Consider the following 21,726-nt stretch of genomic DNA (forward strand, 5'->3'; position numbering starts at 1 on the left):
AAAACGAAACATATAATAGATTTTTCCTAATTTTAAATTGAAACAACAATAAAATTTTAAACTCTTATAAATATTCTGATTATTCGTAACAATATCGACGATCGATATTTTTGTTATAAATTTCATCCCTATCCCTGTCCCTTTTTATTACACCATTAATCTTCAACCTTTATTTTTCATACCGATAAATTGCAGAATATTTGTGGAAAATAAAATTTTTATCGAGCTTGAATAATGACTTATCCTCTCGCGTATCATGCTCGCATTCTTCGAATTTTTCCATATAATTGCGTAAACATCCGCAATCTCGTCGATAATAAAGATTACTACTAACCTGTCAAATTTAATTTTCAGAAGAAATTTCGAACTCACAATTTTTTTACAACACTTCTATCAATTCCTTCTCACGCCACGACAATTCATACTTGCTCCGTGGCGTGATGCAATTACACGCATAACTCCATCCATCCATTTCCTGTTAATGGGGAATCACGAATATTCTCTCTGATACCGACATTTCTGACAACGTTCTCAAAGTGAACTGACCATATTTCGCCTATGTCGCAATTAATGGAACACACACAGTGATCGGTGAATCTCATTAATTGCATGGGCGATCAACATCGATCATCGGCCGGTTCGGTTTCAAACTGTTCCCTCGACTTACCAAACAATAGAGTTTTCGTGAAATTACTTGCTAAATGCCCGCATCGCTTTAGAGAACGTTCATATTGCTAATTAAATTCGCTACTTCGCTAATTAAACGCGAAATCTGGACAATGATTATATGAATTCCACCTTGTTTTCCTAGTAAGAATAATTTGTTCTTACGACAAAGATTGAAATTTTCTTTGAAATAATAAGTATATGAAGTAATAGGTACTTTGAAATAATAGGTAGTTTACGGATAATATGAATTCACTTATGATAACATTAATGAAATATCAAAGTTGATAGAAAATTAAAAATGAATTTTCATTTAATTTAATAAAAGAAAGTTTAAGCATAGAAGTTAACATCTATTCGCATCTTTTAGATAATTTTAAAATAAAAATTTGTCTAAAAGATCCATAAGGATCGAAATTAAATTAAATCGATCGAGAAAAATTGTAAATTTGATGATTGAAAAAATAAAATTAAGTGATTATTGATCAAATTTTCTTAAAAAATAAATTATCCTTGAACAAAATAGAATAAATAAAAATGATTCTAAATAAAACATTACAAAAGAGACTCACCCCTTTTCATTATCATTCGATTTAATGATAATCAAAATTGCAATATCCTTTACGTATTTTATTGAAACGATGAAAGGAAATGTTGTTAACATAAATTTGTTAAAAATTAAATTCCTAAGATTTTCATAGAACGATTAGAATAGAAACGATCATATCTTCGAGTGGCGTGTTGTAAAATAAAATGAAAGGAAGCATAAAAATAGTAACGCAACTCGTATTCACTACTTAAAGTCGTGACAAGAATTATGAATGAAAATATAGTGACTGTGACATAATATAAAGGTAAATTTTGCTTTTCAATTTGAAATTTTGCAACAATTAGAATTAATGATAATTTATTAATTTAAGTGACTGGTTATGTGAAGCTATAACTCATAAAGTTGCAACGTTTATAGTCCTCGAATTTACAGTGATTTATTTGAATTTAATACTTGTAACATAACACGTTCATCTCTCGTGTCAATATATTCCAACTTTCAATTCCTTGCAAATTGTATTATCAATTAATAGATTTGTACGAACAATCATGCTTGCTTACGATTATAAGCAACAAATAACAATATGTTAAAAAAGAAAATTCATCATCTCCAATTTTCGATGAATCTATTGCTGCTCTATCGAAACGAATCAATTTCTCGTTGCTGATAATCAACGGATTACTTTTCGACTTTACCAATTTATCGTTTATTTAATTAAATATTCCACGCGTTATTTTCGAAACGAATCATCGAGCCAAATTGAAATTTGTCGAGAGATTCGAAAAATACGCGAAAAACGATGATATTTCGATGGAACGTTGGCAATAAATCGTGTAACAACGTAGAACGAATATTATATGAAAAGCGAGAAATATAAATGGAATTTTTAAAATTAGAGCACTTTTTGTTAAATATAATTTTTTTTCATGAGAAATTAGTCGCATTCAAGTCCCCGGTTCGCTTTGAATTTAATAAATAAAGAGAGGTTGAAATATTTATTAGAAAAATGGTAAAACTCTGGTAAAATGATACGTTATTTTATGGCAATCCATTTTTACTCTCACTTCTGCATATCATAATTACTGTAATTAAAAAATAAATATAATTTCGAGCTTTGTATAAAGTTATCTGTGCATGTTAATTTTTTAATTTTGAACAAAATTAAACGAAAATAACGTGACTAATTAACATCGTTATCATTTTAATTTATTTTTTATCTTCTTTTTTTCTTTCTTGATACTATATCGTTATTTTTTAATAACGAAAGTTATAATTTAAAAAAAAACAACAATATCAAAAAACTTACTTTAAATCCAAATTCTTCTATTTTTTTATTTTTATGAAACTCGTAAAATGTGAAAATGTTCTACAAAAATATCTTTCTTTCTCTCTCTCTCTCTCTTTTTCTTTCTCTTTTTCTATGATGTAATATGAATTCTCATAGATAAAATAATAGACATACGTGACAATGATTTTAAGAGAGATGAAAAATCCATCAGAAAATCAAATAGTAATAGATTTTCTTTCTACTTCCTTTCTTATTGTCTCTTAATACATTATTGATTCATTCTAAATGTTAGCTAATGTCAATACGATAATACTGCTTGACATTTTCCAATTTACTATTACTAAATTTTACATTACATCTTTCTTTTTTTTTTCTATGTGTTCCAGAACTTATATCAAGTTTTAAAAAATAGTATAAAAATTTTAAAAATATATGGAAACTTTAATTGGTAATTTACAATTTATGAAACCATGCATAATATCATTTGTTTCGAATATCAATTCTTATAGTTGTAGATAAATTTAATTCTAATAGATCCAATTTTCACAAATATATTTTCTCACAAGTTATTTCATATTCATTTATATTAGATAACTATGCTATGAACTAAAGAATTGAAATTCGATTTAATCAACGACAAAATTTTTAACAATTAATAAGAATGTAAAAATCTTTTGAAAAATATCTACTCACCTCAGTTTGCACGTCCATTTTTAACGAAGTATGATGCTCTCTGCAACAAAAAAAAAACAAAGATATATAATATCTGTATAAAGAATTATAACTATTATAAAAATAGAGAACAAGAATTCGAATTTTACTCTTATTTTATTCATTTATTCTATTCATTTTTTGGAATATAAATATTCATTTATTTCATGTTACAATACACATGTCTACCATTTTTATGTTTATCAGTAATGTTATTACTGAGATTAACGTTGATGCACATACATTATTGCACTTTACAAAGTTGTCAAAGTTTGAACTTAATCAAACTTGCAAGTACTCTATGAAATTATATCGAGATCTTATGATTCTCGTTGTTTAAAATGCTTCATTGTGTTAGGCACATTACAAAATAAATTCCGTACAAATCTTGCCTTAAAATATACTTGAAATATATATATTCCTTCTTAGGTTTAATGATAATTAAAAATACAAAGAAAATTAATTTTTGTTTTCTAACTTAATTTTTATACAAGTGTATAAATTAAGACATAGAAATAAATGATTTAATTTAATGATCTAGTCTTATCATAATATTTGAATACAAATGTTTCTGAGATTTCGCAATTATTTAATCTAACAAAATATTTAATTTATTTATAAAGTATCGTTTCGAAAATTGTCCCATTTAAATAAAATCTTTATTTAATTATACTTAATTGTACTTTTGTTCGATATAAGTACCTATAAAATAAACGAAATGATAAATAAATAAAAAAATTTATGAAAGGTACGTGAAATTTTTCTTTGGAAAAATTCTGTTTGGGGAGATATATTTATCTAATACGGAAGAGGATTTTTTATCACCGGAAATTTGTCACAATCACGTTGTGGATAATTTATTTTTTTATCGATACTTTCAATCCAAACATAATTATATTATTATGTGCAAAACTTTGTTCTAGTTTACCAGAAATTAAGATTATCAAAAAATTATTACTAAATCGTTCTTCGTTTCTTGACATTTATTTCAATTATTCAATTTTCGTTTCATCAAAAATGATTTATGAAATCATTGTAGAAATCGTCTTTAATAATCTTTTTCAATATCTGAAAGAATGAATATGTGAATATGAATACATGAAAAGATAAAAATAATATACATAGATATTTATTTATTGCTTTTCAATATATATTGTATATTCATTTAAGTTTTTCAATATATAAATTTTACCACTTGTATTATCCTTTAGGAAAATCCTCATCGACTCAAGTTTTTGATAAATTAAATTAAAATATTAGATTCTCGTAGAGGTTCTTATGGAAATTGAAGAAAAATTTAAAGGCAATGTGTTTTCGCAGAATTAGCATTTCGTTGAATAATGTAATGTCATTCATTTACTTTTGCCATTTATTGAATAGCTACGAGTATTTTTGAGAAAAATTGTTCCATTTTTATAATAACGAATCCCTTTTAATTTTTACCATTCAAATTATGTTCTCCAATTATGAGTGTAGAATTATGCTGTACAACAATATCTTCTTGAAAAAACAATTGAATATTTTTCCGAATATTTTTTTCTTTAATTACCATACTTAATACCATTACAGGATAATAATATTCCAATATTTTAATAATTCAACGATTCATTTCTTCGGAGAAATCATATTTCACCGGATGATACGACCAATTTCCATAAATAAAATATCGAAATAAAGTCGATTTGAGAATCAAATGTATTTCTTCTCGAGCGAAAGAAAAAAAAAAAATTCTCTTATTATCTAATGATAATAAAAAAATACGATAATAAATTTCAAATAAAATAAACTAGGAAAAAAAAAACTAAACGAACGAATTTTCTTTTTTATAGAGAAAAAGTTCTCTATAAAATTTATTTTATCGATTGAATTGGAAATTCAAATTAGGTTGAAAAAAAATTATTATCGAAATAGAATCAGCGAACCTTCCCTTCTGATACGCTTGAAAAGACCAAAGTAAGAAATTCTTCGGCTTAGCACCTTCTTTCAAGGCACAAAATCTAACGGAGACAGCTTAATCCTAAATATTCCCCGCAAAGATGAATAGTCACGTTCCCTATGGCATCGTTTCCAAGAACACCGTGCGATCTTCAAATTAACGTGGAAACAACGTCAGTAGATATCTGGCTGTCTGCCAACTTCCTACAAGATTTGTAATACAAGTTAATCACCGACCACAAATTTCCTATGCCAATCTAAATACTATTCGTCAATATGATACACACTAATACTCTCTACTGATCGAGTAAATCTTTTTTTTTTTTTATTCGAATTCTCAGATTATTTTAAAAATTTATTAAGTAATTATTCCGTCCTGATTATGCTTATCATTAATAATTTTTTTTTTATATAAAATTCTTTTCTTAATATATATATATATGTATATATATATGATAAATTATATTATTATTAATATACATATTTATTAAACTGTAACACCTTTTATACTTCATAATATAATCCATTTTCCACTTATAATGGTGATATTCCACTTATCTAATTCTTAATTCTCATCGTTCCAAAAAGTTAAATAAATAATTTGACAAACAAAATATAATACGATAATTTTCTCGATGCTTTTAAAAGCTTTTCGAATTTCCTTTTTCTTTTTCTTTTTTTTTTTTTTAATTTGTCGTGTGTTTGTCCTTGAAGTTTAAAAAAAAAATGACGAGAAGCAAGATGGTGAATGATAAAAGGAGTTGCACACCATTGTAAACAATATCGCGAGAACGAGAGGCGATGAAGGGTGGTTTTCAAGGAAAAAAGCTCGCGGGTGTACTTCATCAATAAACGTCCGGAGTATGTGTGTTAAAATAGATTTATAGCAACAGCTGCGCCAAGAACTTGAACCGATACGAAACCTTCAACCACTCTGGTTCGTCATTCGTGATTTCTTTGTGAAACAAAAATCAATTTATTGTTCGAGGGGATTTGATAGTCTAATTACAAGATTCGAAGATTCATTTGTCCATTGAGTTGATGTCAGTTGTATCAAATGCCGTGTGATTTATATAGAATTTTTTTTCTTTCTTGACAGAGAAAAAGATATTTAATTTCAAAAAATATGAAATGAAAGGAATGGAAGGAAAAATTGTTTAAATTATTATAAATTTATCGTGCTTGGATCATGATGTATTATTTTTTCTAAAGTTAAAGTTAAATGTTGAGTTTTTAATTGCCACGTGTTGGTGAGATTTTTAAAAAACTAAAAATGATAAAACGAGAATAATGATTCTAGATTTCATAATTACGATATTTTAAAGCTTCCATTAGAATCTGATTATAAGCGAAATATAGTCTTTTAACAGGCAGAAGAATTCATGATAAATTACTCAGTATCTGGTTCATGCAAATTTAAGATGAATCATCGAAAGGTGTTGTGTCTCTACACTTCTTTTCAAGCTATTGTCTTCTTTTCAGAAAAAAAATTATACAAAGGAAAAATAATTATACTTGTAAGAAGACATATATATTTAAAGAATACCGATCAATAATCGAAACTCTAATAAAAAAGAAAAAATAATCAAATTATTAAAGCACTTTTCTAATTTTCTAAATTTAATATTTTTAAAAATATAAAAATATGTATGAACTATCTTCATAAAGAAACAAATGAAATTTCTCTGTTATAAAAATATATTGAGATCTAACAGATTTCATCCATAATGTCGTTCTTTTTTCGACTCTATATAAAACTCGTCAAGTCCAGAAAAGCGAGAAAAATTGTGGTTTCAGAGGTAATCGCAGGCTCGTTTAAACCTGACGTTTTTTTCTTTGAATTAAATAATTTTATCATTCTTATAACAATTTAATCTCAAATCGAGAAAGAAAAAAAAATTTGCAATTTTTATCGAAATATTTTATTTGTTATGTAATTAAATAGAAATTTCTCGATATTATAATAATTTAAGAAAAATGTTATTATTAGAAAATATGTATTCTAAATATTAATAATTTCATATACTTTAATTTCTTATAAGATTGAACTATATTTTATATCGATAATTAATTAAATATTCATTATCTCTGATCCTATATGCATAATATTTATATTATAATCCATTCCATTAATTTCTCCTCAAAATTGCTAATTTCTATCAAATCTTGTTTAAATATCAATTACTGGATCCGCTCATTAACGAGAATCCGGTAAATATATCGTTTAAATTAAAGAGAAATATTACCTATCAGCTTCTATACATGACTATATCTATAATCGTGTATAACAAACTAATGGTGCAACCTCTGTAATAAATTTTTAATCTATGAATTACATTTACAAAGAATTTTCAAATATAGTAGGATTTGGAATAAGAATTGTTTTTGAAATCAAATTACGTGAGATTCGAAATTTTAAAAGTATTTTAAATTAAATTTTTGAAATATGAATAATTTGAAGAATCATATCTGAATAAATTGAGAAGTAGTTCAGATTTGGATTAAGATTATTTCTAAAAATCACATTGAACTAGATTAAGAATTTCTTTAGAAATTTTGTAAGATTGAATTTAAATTTAAAATCTTATTAGAGTCGAATTAGAGACTTTTCAAATTTTAATTAATTCAGATTGAATTAAAATGTACCGTGCATCACAGCAAAATATATTTTGCATAAAATGAATAAATATCACGTAGAAACTTTCATCTCAGCCTGTATCCACGTAATGTCTGTAGCTTAAATGATATTTAAACTTCCTTCCTCATAAATCTGCACGTGTTCAAGGAATTCCATTGTACAACAACATCAAATGGTTGTTTCGTATGAAAAGTGGATTTAGTTAGATGACCATAACTGGTGAGTATATTGAGAATATTGTATCGATTAGCTTATTTTGCGGATGGAAGAAATAAATGTACACGAAAAGAAGTAAAATCAATAACTGCACACAATAGAAGAGATAGAAATTTTCTTGAATCATTTTCTTCAAATATATATATATATATAAATTGAAGAATGGAGAATAAATGTTAAAAAGATGTAAAAATTCCAATCATTGTGAAATTCAGTACAGTTGAAATCTAGAAATTGAAGAGATTTCCAATATGGAAAATATATGTGTTTGATGATATTCGAATTCATGAGAATTTCCAGAATTTCATCTAAATCACGAGGAAAACATTCTAGAAAGATTAGAGAGAAAAATTTTCGTTTCAATTTTTGTTTAATTTCCAAACAAATTTCCAAACTATCCTAATACAAATTTCTTAATTCCAAAAATCTTTAACTTTCAAAATTTTTCTAAAGTAATTCCTAAATATGGAAAACTATGGATCTGTCTTAATATAAAATTAAACCTAAGTTTCAAAATGATTTCTGACTTACAACTAATCTAACATAAAAATATAATTTTCATTTTTCACTTACACAATAGATTTCCAATATATAATAGAGTATAAAATATTACTACACTTTTTCTTTAAGAAAACTACTATTTAATTATTCATATTCCTTAATAATATTACTTTTGTCTACTCACTTTTATCGCACTATTTTATCATTTCATCTTTGATGGATTAATTTTTCTCGTCTCCTTATATTTCTCTTAAGTTTTAAACGTTCAATACACATTCAATCTCGACGTAGGAAATCTCAAACAGTGGCCAACATATTTATACGAAGGAAGTGAGAAACAGGTGTTAGAGCCAGTTACAGCTGTGCCCTATATACCTATGCTGATGATTATTGAAGATGTCCGAACCTTGTCCCGCGAAGAAGCCGACATGTTGTTACAGTCAACTAACGTCCAACTAGAAGCTTGATTGCTTTGCGAAATAAACTGCTGGAAGCCTGATTGCTTCGATTCTAAGCGAACTCGATTGTCAACCTGATCGATTTTCGATTGACCACTGATGCGAGATCAAAAATATTCTGACCTCCACTTTCCAAGGAGTCGTGTAATTGATTCTAACAATAATCTAGTATCTAGGTTAATCTCTAATTGAAATTAAAGCTTATTGATGAATGTTAAGATTTGGAAAATTGTATTTATACGATATTAATTACTTAAAAAAAAAAATTTATAAACGATACAAAGAGTTTTTAGAATTTTTTAATCTGAATTTTTTGAAATGAGACATTTTGTGTAATCTATTTAATTTTATATTATATAAAATATCGACAAATTAAATTAAATAAAGGAAAGATAATTCAAACGTAAATCTATTGAGTAAATAAAATCGAATTTTCTATAGTTAAAAGAAAATGATCGAATAATGACGAGGTTTGCACGAAGGTATGCAAACAATTGTATCAGTTCCAATGCAGCTGCCTATACACATTACTTTCTACACTCACATGTATCGTGGAATTCGCAATTGTTCGTTTATATAACAGAAATATCCTGATTTCCTTGAAAAAGAGCTTACACTTCGATTTGATGAGAGACCTTGAAATTTTTATTCTATTCATTCTTATTATTTTTTTTCATTTGCATCTGATTTTTTTATCAAAATTTTAAACGATTCTAAAATTTATTTACTTATTACTATAACATTTATCACAATGATATTCTGATTCTATTGAAATTTATTTTTTTATTCACATCCATCTTCCATTTTAAACGAAATTTTAAACGATTGATAAAATTTATTTCATACCTTTCGCGATTTCTTTTATTAGAATGATATTCAGATCTATATTCGGGTTCGATAGAGCTTGCAATTTCTATTCCACTCCTTTCTATTGAAATTTTTTTTTCATTTCCATTCGATCCCCCATTGTATCGAAATTTTAAACGAATCTAAAGTCTATTTTTATATTATTTTTCATACTTCTCGCGATAACTTTCGTTAGAACGATTATTTTCTTATTTCGATGATATTTTTATAAACTTTCTATCCTCATACAAAATATTGAATCAAAGTGAATTAGATGGAATCAGAAGCAGGGATGAAAATTCGAGAAACTTTCTATATTTTTTATATACAAGTTTAAAATTTGAGAAATCGACTAGATTTAAAGTTAAGAAGCCAAGTATGATCGAGTGTGAAACAGTATGTTGTTTATTAACTTCCCTCTTTTCTTCGAGTATCTTTTCAACTGAAGTGAAATGCAGTTTAATTTAAAACTTGGAAGAATTCAAAACAATCGCTTTATCAATATAAATAGATACATATTCCTCGATTCATTCTCTCCTTAAAATGTTCAGAAGAAGAAAGTTGGAAAATTCGAAGCAATAAATTTCTTCCATCTTTACTTTATTCCATTCTTCTTCGTTTCTTATCTTCTCTAAATAACAGGCACACTTAATCATTTGTGCGTGATTTCAAAAATTTGCAATCCCCAAGCAGCATTAGATCATACAGGTAACAGTGCCAACGCTGCCAATTTTCAAAAATTTTAGTTTCGAAACATGCAAATTTTTTTCCTGCGATAAAATATCCTGATTGCATGGTGTGCGTATTCGAGTAAATCTGTATAATTATAGATAGCTATCGGTTGAATTTAACGTAAGGGTCTCGACTGAAAGGTCACAAAGTAATTAAATCGCAGTAGATAAAAACGCGAGGGGAAGGAGGGAACGAACGATTCTAACGTAAATTGATTTACATTTACGAAACAGCTTACGACAGCAAACGCTGTGGCCTCTTCGAAACCAAAGACAAATCGTTGTCAAATATTTACTGGCCTGTAATGAACCTCTTGACTCGTGGAACACGTAAACCATCCATAAAACGATAAAATCATCGCTAAACAGATTCTTTTTTTATTTCGTCGACTATTTCCTGGAGAAGTTTGAATAATTTCCGCAACTTTTAACCGATTAATGATTTTGGGATCTATGATCTTGTAACGATCTTGAAATGATTTTTAAATAATGATTCGAATAGCTTTTGATTGATTTTCAATGCTTCGATTGATTTTGAATGATTTTAAGGCAATCTTGAAGTAATTAGATTACGTTATCTGACTTTGAATTTAACTTTAATGTACCTTTAAAATTTTTAAACGATTTTAAACCGTATATAATTTTTATTAACAAAAATAAATTGACTATACAAATTTTTTAATTAAAATTGAATCAAATAATATTGAATTTTAATGAAATTGTAATTTTCTAAAGTAAAAGGATAAAGAGATGAGAATCATATAAATTGAAAACGATCCAGTAATTCATCATAAAATATTAAATTGAGATAATGAGAAATTAATTGGTTATGTATATTATCGAAGACTATTTATTTATAAATTTCGTATACATATAAAAAAAATATTAATTTTATTATGGAAATTATAAATTTAATGTGACACAATGATGGATAAATTAATTAACATCTCACTAATTATCCCGACTATATTATGAAATTATATTCAAATATTACTTGCTTAATTCATTTATCATATACTATTATTCATCGTCTTAAAAAGCTGCAGATCTTGAACATGTATTGTATTATTTGCAAAATTTATTGTTCTATGAAAAATGAAATTTAACGAATTGCAAACGTAACCATAATTAATCATAGTTTCAACAAAATAATATCTCAAATTCTATCCTATCCAAACCATCATTACTTATCTTCAAATATTTTCCAATAAAAAAAAAAAAATTTACAGATGAACCAAACTCTAATGCTCGATTGAAATTTAAATAAAATATCGAAACAAACGTGTGTATTCATAGCGAAACTCTAACATTTTTCCACAATATCGAATATACGAGAGAATAAAATCGTGGATGCAAAATAAACGTTGAACCACGGGGAACCTTTCATCGAAATTCCTTCCATCGAATTCGAATCATTTGGCCGGATATAAAATAAAACGGTAGTATAGTAAAATAATATTATGCAATGGCATCAAACACGTCGATCGAATGGAACGAATCGATTCACGGATCAATGTTTGCCGATCAGCTGGATAAAACATACGGTGGCGGCATGTGTTATTATTTCAGCTGTGGTAAAACGGCGTCAACGATGTAATTCACGATGGATTTATCGCATCAAGAACGGCATTTTAGCCGAGGCTCGTGACTTCGTGGCTACTGAATTTAACCGATCAACTCGATCCTCGATCTCGATTTTTTTTATCCTCGAACGTCTCATTTGTAATTCCGTTATTGGCCGTTTCCAACATTCCATTTTACGAAAATGTAAAATACACAATTTCTTGAAAAAAGTTGTTTTTGTCTTGTTTTCGTTTTGTTTCTCCTTTCCAATTTAATATTATATTTGTCTAATTTCAACACTTGGCTATTTTTTTTTTTTTTGGAAATTCATTGCTTGCATCGAGAATATTGAACGAGCAACTTTTTTATTTTGTTCCGCTCATTTTTCAATGTCCACGAGGTTAGCGCAATTCAATACGATTATAAAATAATATTTATATCAATCTGTCAGCTATTCTGGAGGAACAGCTACACTAGAAAGAGACTTATCGAGTCCACTGTTTGATACAATTTGCATTCCCTTGGTCGAAATTTCCTCGTCATATTTCATTGTTGGTCTCGATCGCGTAGTAAGTGTACATTCATTCGTTTCCCGGACGTTTTCAATCTCGATGTGTATATTCACGGAACTATGCGTCGTAAATCGAATCGAGGAAAGTAAGTAGCGAATGTACCAATGAAAATATCAGCGAGACGATGCGCATACGCTCCAATGTTCGAATTAATTTATTGTACCCGACATATTGTACGGTAAAAGACTGCATCAAATGAAATTCATGTCGTAAAAGAGAAGAGAAAGAGAAGGATAGGATAATAAAAAAAGAAAGAGAGGGATGATAAAGAAAGAAAGGAATTCCATTACGAATAACAATTAATTAAGTTATTCATTGTTCATGAATAAGATGTAATTCGATATAATTTTCTTCTTTTTGATATCCGGTATATTCAACCGAACTTGGACTTGTTCATGTTCGAGCGAGGGCACATACCCAACACTACCATCGCGACTTGATTAGTTTACGCGTGATTGCCCAATGTTTTTCGTTAATAACTCTTTGTTATTAACAAAGTTCAAATATAGTTTTTGCAAAGGAAAATGTTATTTGAAATTACATCATCCAGTTAACCGATGTTCCCAAACTTTCTATTATTTATGCAAAACGTACGCTAAATATTATCTTTATGTAGTTTGCATCACAACAAATCATTGTATTCGCGCAAAATCATAAATGAAATTTGGGATTTTCATATAAAAAGTGTAAGAAAAAAAAAATAAAAATTTTATCGCCAAAAATCTTTCAGAAAATAAAGAAAAGTATGTCATCGAAGTCAGTTTTTGTTTTATCCTGTTATCTCAATCAGTTATCAAGTTATAAAGACTTGAAGTATTCGTTTAGAGTTTAAGAATGCAGAAATTATGAATGGACTTACGACCGAGTAACCTATATTTTTTCCTGGAAATACGTGCTACGTTCTTCCAAGAATCACGTCTATCACTTGTCTGGAAGTTTGGGATCGGTCAGACGAGGTGCGAGCGAGAGATCCGAGTAAGCGACAAGAACGAAGATAATAAATGATTAAAAATTATCCTTTTCTTTACACGACGATATCTCGAGAACCGGAAATCGTATCGGGATAAATCAAAAAGGGTTTTGAAGGGCAAAGTCTCGCGCTTCTAATGGCCTCTCATTCATTAATAAAAAATCATTATCTTCGAAGTTACAGCCGTTCAAAGTTTTTCTAATTTTAATAGAGTTTAATCGAGTTTTAAGGTAAGTTTATTTCTAGGAAGATATTGGTTACAACGATCTTGCCAACAATATATTGAAGACTTTAAATTGATTTAAAAGTCCTTTAATCGAAGTAATTGAATCTTTATCGACTAGTTTAATCACGTTACTTAAACGAAAATTGATTCTTTCGGTCATTTCATTCAAGTTCCTAATAATCAAATGCGTTTGTAAATTAAATCTCTCTCTAAATATAATAATCAGTTAATCAGTAGTATCAATAAACCGATATCTGATAAACATAATAAACTCTATCTAAACGTGAAAACATCTCTGAGATAAAACATTCAAGTTCGATAGTATGTAAATATGTATACTTCAATTAAATGTTCGCCAAGAGCGTTTAATTAAACCTCCCATTTCTAAAATTATAGCACGTTTTACCACGGTGTTTTATTCGATTCAAAATCGCGTTTTGTATCACGTAGAAAGCGCCAGAGGGACTATTTATCTTGGTACTTTTCGCGATATAATTAATATTTGTTGAGAGATGAAGATATGTATAACAATTAGTATTCTTCTACGATATTTTTTAATCCGACTGAATATCAGAAACTTTATGATTAATTTTTAAATTTTAATAAAATGAAAATACTTTAACTAATATTTTACAATCCTGTGTTAAATATCGAAAGATATTATTCTATCATTGGCAATCATATCCGTTTAATTATATATTTAAATAAAAATTTAATTGCAATTTAATTGTACGTCTTATGATAGAATTGTAACATAAATTAATTATGACAGTTTTATGTTCACGTGTAAAGCACAATAATTGAAATAAATAAATGAACATTGCGTTTAATTTTGAAATTGAAATTTTCGTATCGTAATGTTCTCAAAAGTATCTATCATATTTCTAAATTTATATGATGAACTACGAATGAATTACGAATTATATCACGTCTTAATTCATATTTTTAATTGTCATCCTGATATTCAAATCGTATTCACAATACTCCAAAGATAAAAGGACGGAAAAATTATTATGCTTTCAGTTTTAATACAATTCACTCCTACATTTTACAAAAGTGTCCCGATTATCAATCACCGGTAGATGTAGTATCGCGATGCTCGAATTACACCTTACGTATCGTTTCTAACTAAAATAGCAGCCTGAGGAGCGTAACATATCCTGCCAGAAGTATAATTACTAGTCGTGTTTCCCGTCAGAACAAGATTTTAAACCTTCACGTGACTTTAACTAGTTTAATGTATCGATACACGTACCTTCGCGACGAAGATCGCAAAGTTCTAAAAATATACGATTTATTGTAATTTTTATTCACTATATTGCAAGTTCATCGTTCACTCTTCAAAATTCAAAACTCGAAATTTCTATAATTCAAATTTAAAATTCAAAATTTTTCTGCATCTCAAATTCAACATCTCATAATTCGTTATACGTGAAAATTTTTCAATTCTCTACGTTTCCAAATTTCATTCACGCGAAATCTTTCATTGGTGAAGAGGTAAGAGGAATAAAGAGACGCGTCTTTCTTCAACGTCGCGGAAATATAGCGCGATCTTAATTGTGAACGATTGGAAATATGACATAATGTCATCAAGCCGACAAGAAAACAACCGAAGCGTCACAAATGAATTTCATAATTCGATATAGAGCCATCGATTCGATCGATCAACGACTTGCAATTTAAATACGTCGATAAAATACGACGCTCCATTAACTCTACATAAATAAAGGGAATTTATGTACTCAAAAAAAGCTCATAATACATTTCAATCAAATTATGCAATATATAATAATGTTTTAGAAGAAAATAATCCACAGAGATGTTAAAAATATTTTATTTTTTATGCAACGTAACGCTATTTGTTTAAAATTTGTTAAATTTGTTAACAGTCTTCGACAGTTTACGATCTTGATTTATCTTTAACTTTGATGTAATCAAAGAACAAAAATGCTATTCGCTATTATATCAAATAATCACCGAGTGGTTAGCAGTCAATGGATTCGTTCTTTCTAAAGGAAGTATCGTTCAAATGAGAATCTTTGTTGTACGAGTTCCTGCTTATTTTTTCTTCTCTATTTTAAAGTACGACGTTACGATGTTACTATTAAAATTAGTAATTTTTATCTTTTTGAAGAAGACAGGAATAAAATAAATTAATTCCGTGATTCTATAAATTGCAGATAACGATTTTCATCATGCGCCAATTAAACATAACAAAATTATGTTAACAGCGTGCCGATCAAAATTAATTGGATCCAATTCGAGCAATATAAAAGCGGCACCAGACATTTAATATATTATATTCGAATAAATAAGTCTTTGAATTCATATTTCCGTTTCTATCCCGTACCATTTTTGCGCCAATTGATTAATTCGTAATTCATTTGTGTATCCGAATACTTCTCTCTTATCGCGATTATGTTTCGAAGCATTAAGGAGAAAAATTATCTTTGTAACTAAAAGGAAAATCGTGTTTCAATTTAGCTTTTAAACATCAGACACCATTCATCGTACTGAATTTAATTAATATTTTAACTCCACCGTCAATTTTGTTTCATTCTCATATCAAAAGCAATGACGTAAATTTTCTGGATTCTTTTATAAAATGACACAAGTACATACAAACGTTACATACATCTTTTTTATATTATTTAATAAATAAATAGGGAAACAACAGTTACAGAATAAATATAGAATTCGTATAATATCGTTTAAGAACTAAATGAATCGAAATAAAAATTAAAATTCAAAGTGATTAGGTACAATCCTTTTATATCATAATAATTTCATTCACCGTTTTCAGAAATTTTTGGAGAATTCCTTTTTATTGCAATTCAATGTTATTCAACTATATCAATCACTAATACAATCATTATTTTCTTCAAAAAAAGTAAAGAGTCGAAACAAAACAATTTTCGAAACTTTATTGATATTTTAATATCAATTTCTTATTTCAAAAACTTCAGATTTTTTTTTTATTACTTCAATACATATTTTTGAATACTGAGATTCATAAAAAATCTTAATTAATACAAAGAAAAATAAAATAACATATCACTGCCAATTTTTATCCTCTTTCCCTGCATTTAATTCATCAAAAATTACTTCATTAAATTAGCAAAAAAAAAAAAAAAGTATCATGTCCACTCGACACTCGATACACATACTCTACCATTTAACGCATCAACAGATCGTTCTTGAAAAAACAAACAAAATTAAACCCGAATATAAAACGAATCAAATGTTTTCTCGACTAAACTGGAATTTATCATCTCTTCCTGCTCATAGATCAGTATCAGATTCAAAAATATTCGAAAGTTCAAATAAATAATTGGATCGAAATTGCAAAAAATATTGGCGAATAGAAGACTGTGATGTCGTTCCAAAGCTTCATTTATTTCTACGTAATATACATTTTACTAAAATTTCATTTATATGAATCTAAATAGATCATTCATATGAATTAATCCACTTAATTCCGCTAGTTAAATACGAAAAAACTAATAACATCGTAATATACTCTCTACTTTATTGTATATTTCAAATAATCAACATTTGTGTAATAAAATTTCGTTCGAAGTTCGTGCACGAAGTTCTATCATATTTCTAACCTCTAAAATACTTAACCGATATTTAAACGACAAGAAGAAGAATTTCTGAAAATAAAAAAAATCTTCCACGCGTAATCTTCCACTATCCCTTTTATCCATTTCTCTTTCCTTTTATATTCCTTTTCTCGCACAAAGATTCTTCTTCTCTGCACAAAGATACGGGGAGCGGTCCTTTCTTTACGCGATCAAGAATTTCTCAAGGGAGAAAGATTCTCAGACCGCTTCGTCCTGATTCGATAACACGCGACCGCACGTGCAACAATCCTATCGAAACCAGGCTATCGATTAAGGGTGTACGTACAACAAGGAAAATCGCGAGGTTTCCGATAACCAAATTCGACTGACATTTGCTATTTTACGAGCTTCGAGTTCGCCCTTGTATTTTCGTCCAAGTGGATAATGCATTTTGTATTGTGTGGCAATTTTATTTGCCGGTGATAAAATTTAAATTTGAAGAGAAAAGAATTATAATAGAAAAGAAATTTGGGATAACGCAGATTTGAAAGTTCCGAGTTTGGTTCTCGAGAAATAATCTTAATCTTGGTTCAAGCGTTGCACTTCTTATCGCTAACATTTCACATAATAAAGTTTTTGTAAGATCTTCTTCTTCTTATAATTGAAATTCCTTTGGAATTCCTTTGAGCTTTGTCGAGGAAGAAAAGTTTTGCACTTATTATTTGTTATTAAAATCGAGACATTCCTGAAATTATTGCTTTTCAATGTTTTTGGTTTCTTTTTATTGTTGTTAAGCTTTATAACTTCAATTTTAATGATTCTATGAATTTTTTATAATTCTAGAAATCTTACAAATAAGATGCCTCGCCTTTGTCTTGAATCAAAATACTTGTCAATCTAAATTAATTACTAAATACAATCTTGAGTTCTTGATTCTGATTTACAAAAGAATAGTTGATAAAATTTCTAACATCGCATGTTATTATCGCGTTAATTCCACTCGTTCAAAAAGCTTAACACATTGCCTTTATATCTTTGGCCAACCCATTTCAACATAGATTTTATTGCATCAAAGTTTAATCAAGGATTGAGATTTTGATCTACCTAATGGAAAATTCCCCTTTTCAAGATTTAATTCGAATAAAATAGGCCACGTTTTCTTTTTAATTTAATTAATATCGCAAATTGAATCGAAAATAGTTTAATGTAACACGTAGTACGGAATTATTCTATACTTATATTATTTCAACTCAAATTTCATCTACATTCCAGAATCCAAACTTCAGAACTCTATTCACGTATGTATTTCCACTCAAAATGTATTATTCAATCCTGTTACTTTTAAAATCTTAAATTTCACACCTCAACATATTTCTCGGATTATATGAACATATATTACAAATTATTAAAAATCCCATGTATTCTTAAAAATTTTCATTTTATTAACTATTGTATTATTATGTTATATTAAATAAAATATATTTCTTCATTTGTAACTCATTATTTGCTATTAATTATTATTGAATATTCGCAAATTGACTTTCTAATCTTATTATTAATTTCTAAAAAATTTCGAATCTCAACTTCCACATTATCATTATCCGAATAATTTATTGAATATTTAAACAGATTAATTCATTAATCGAATCGATAATTAATCAACAGTAACGTCAACTAGACATAACAAAATTCTAAGTTGCATACGGCTCTGACTGGATAAATTATTCGATATCGAGTCACGTAAGGTTTTCGAAACTTCGAAATTGGATCGACTATATAAACCACGTTTATCTCGACCGCAAAAATATATACAAAGTTGCACAATAACGCTCTCGATGTGGCCATTAACCATGGAGAATAGCTGTACCCTCTCGGTATCATGAAACATACAGAGGTTGCAACCATGGTGCATGCATGCCACGAGAATATATATCTATGACCGTGTTAAAATCACGAATCTATAAGACATCATCGAGTATACTTTTATCAGCAAAATGCACGTTTTTACCGGTAAGATGCATCGTAATGTTGACCTATTAACTTTTCTCTTATCAAAAACTATGTTATTCAATTCTATCGATTTTCATTGATTTTCAATAATTTTATGGATTTAATAATTAAAAATTATTACAAAGCGGATTGATGATCCTTTTCATCTTTATTTTTTTTTTTCGATGCACTGTTTTCACGTGAAATTATTTTTTTAGAATAAGGAATTAAAAAATTTATAGGATATCGAGGAAACTCTACCAGAGTTAATTACATTTTAGAGTTCGTCGCGATTAACAGTGAGAGATTCAATTAGTAAGTAATTAGGATCTAACAAAAATCGAACCAAAGATTAAATATGATTCATCCAAACGTTATAGTTGAGAGGTGATCGAGATTTAATTGAAGCCCAACAGTGAGAAGCAATCAACAGTGAGCAAATTGTTACAATGACCAAAATCGAGTTTTATGTTAATTTCGTTTATTTTTATTCTAAAGATAAAATTGCTTAAAAGTATCTCTTGAAAAATATTCTAAAATATTCTTTAATATTCTAAGAAAAATATCTCTTTTATTATTCCTTGTTGAATTTTAATGAATAAGATAATTATATATTTAAATAATAATAACAAAATTCTTGTAAAGAATAGGAAGATTTATAAAGGCCGAGTGTCAATATTCCATTTATTATGAAATTAATAGGATTAATTTTGAGTAATTTTCACATATCTTTGAAAGTTGTTCTTAAAAAGTGATAAAGCCAATTTACTTTTAATTACAGATTGCATTTATGCAATATCGTATTTTTAGAGGTTCTAAAATAGAAGAATAAAAGGAAAAGATAAAACTGAAGCTTAATGATGATAAGAAGCTACATGCAACAAACTTTCGATCTACAAACGATATAGAATTAACTCTTGTCTATGATCTGAATAACCCATTTTAAATTCAATGAACCCTGACGAGAAATAAATAGACATTAAACCTTTCTAGATACATCAATTTAAATAAAAATCGAATTATTTAAGTTAAAAATTATTCTATTAAAATAAATTAATTAATTACAATTTCTGCTTATTTCTTTTTTTCAAAAATATTATTTTTAAAATATCCTCGACAAAATATATCTCTGTTCCTTGTTTGAAAACAAAAATTTATCCTGGATTTCGATATTCATACCTACACACTTCATCTTTTTTTCTTCGAACATTTTGAAGAAGATCCCAATATTTTTACGTATAAATGTACAATACGCCGTGAAAATGAAACATCGGTCATAAAATCGAACATAATGTTACGTATTTAATTTAACAACCATAACTTGTAAAGTTTCCTTTCATTGAGATAGATCGCAAACTATGTCTCAAGCGTGAAATTGTAACTTAGAGAAGTTCTCAACTAAACGTCGATGTTAATATAAATATATATATTAAGAAGTATACAAATTTTATCGTTATCGTTACTTATTTCATCTTAAAACTTAATTCTCGTCTTTTATAATAATATAAAATGATTCGTTTCACGAAGAGATTAATTAAAATTCAATTACTCCGCAATCTTGATCGAAGAAAGTTTAAGAAACAAAGAGAGAAACAAAGAAAATAAATTTAAAGTTGCATAAATTTATCAAATTGATAAGAAATATCAATTTTGCCGCGTAATTTACGAATAAGAAAAGTTAAATCGAAACACGATACTCGCAGCTGAGAAGATAATACATAATAGCCAATTGTCTTTAAAAGGAAGAAAGTTTGGTGAATGATTGAAGAAAACGTGGACTTAATCGAGAAGACCCTTTGAATTTTGTATTTGAAACTGTGTACAGAAATGTGCGCAACGTCAGAGAAACTTTCTTCATTACTTTTTCTCTGGTTACTCGTTTCAAGGTTCACGAAACACCCAAAGGCAGTATATTTCACGCAACGATAACTTTATCCTTTTTGCATTCACCGAGATTTTTCTTTGTTTCATTCAAATGTCAATCGTTTAAATATATATAAAGAAAGATAATTTTTCGAAACTTCGATTCGGAAAATAAAATTCAAGAATTGAAATCGAGCAGAATCTTTTCCAATTTTCTTAATTTTATTTCAAATTCTCGCATTTTTTTATATATAGCAAGTAGGTTCATAAATGAATTTTAAAGAAGTTTAAAATTCTGCAATCGAATGTTCTAGAATTAAAAAAAATAACAAAATCTTTTTCAATTTGCTTAATTTCAAAGAATTTTCGTCTATATATCAATCAAATTTTTTATTCTTGATATATAAATTTATAATTTATAATAGACATCAGCAATT

General features: G+C 27.7%; 1 protein-coding gene across 5 annotated transcripts in view; it reads right to left on the reverse strand.

The window, feature by feature from the left end:
- Positions 1–21,726, reverse strand: part of LOC122716493 (calcitonin gene-related peptide type 1 receptor-like) — a 101,522-nt gene that overhangs the window by 76,849 nt on the left and 2,947 nt on the right. For all 5 annotated transcript variants that reach the window (XM_043939643.1, XM_043939662.1, XM_043939634.1 and 2 more), the window contains one exon: positions 3,198–3,237. In XM_043939643.1, coding sequence (XP_043795578.1) covers positions 3,198–3,215 — 18 coding nt within the window. In that variant the 5' untranslated portion in view covers positions 3,216–3,237. The remainder of the gene's footprint in view (positions 1–3,197; positions 3,238–21,726) is intronic.

This window comes from Apis laboriosa, unplaced genomic scaffold (assembly GCF_014066325.1).
Source record: "Apis laboriosa isolate Shangri-la unplaced genomic scaffold, ASM1406632v1 scaffold113_cov153, whole genome shotgun sequence".
NCBI classification, from domain to species: domain Eukaryota; kingdom Metazoa; phylum Arthropoda; class Insecta; order Hymenoptera; family Apidae; genus Apis; species Apis laboriosa.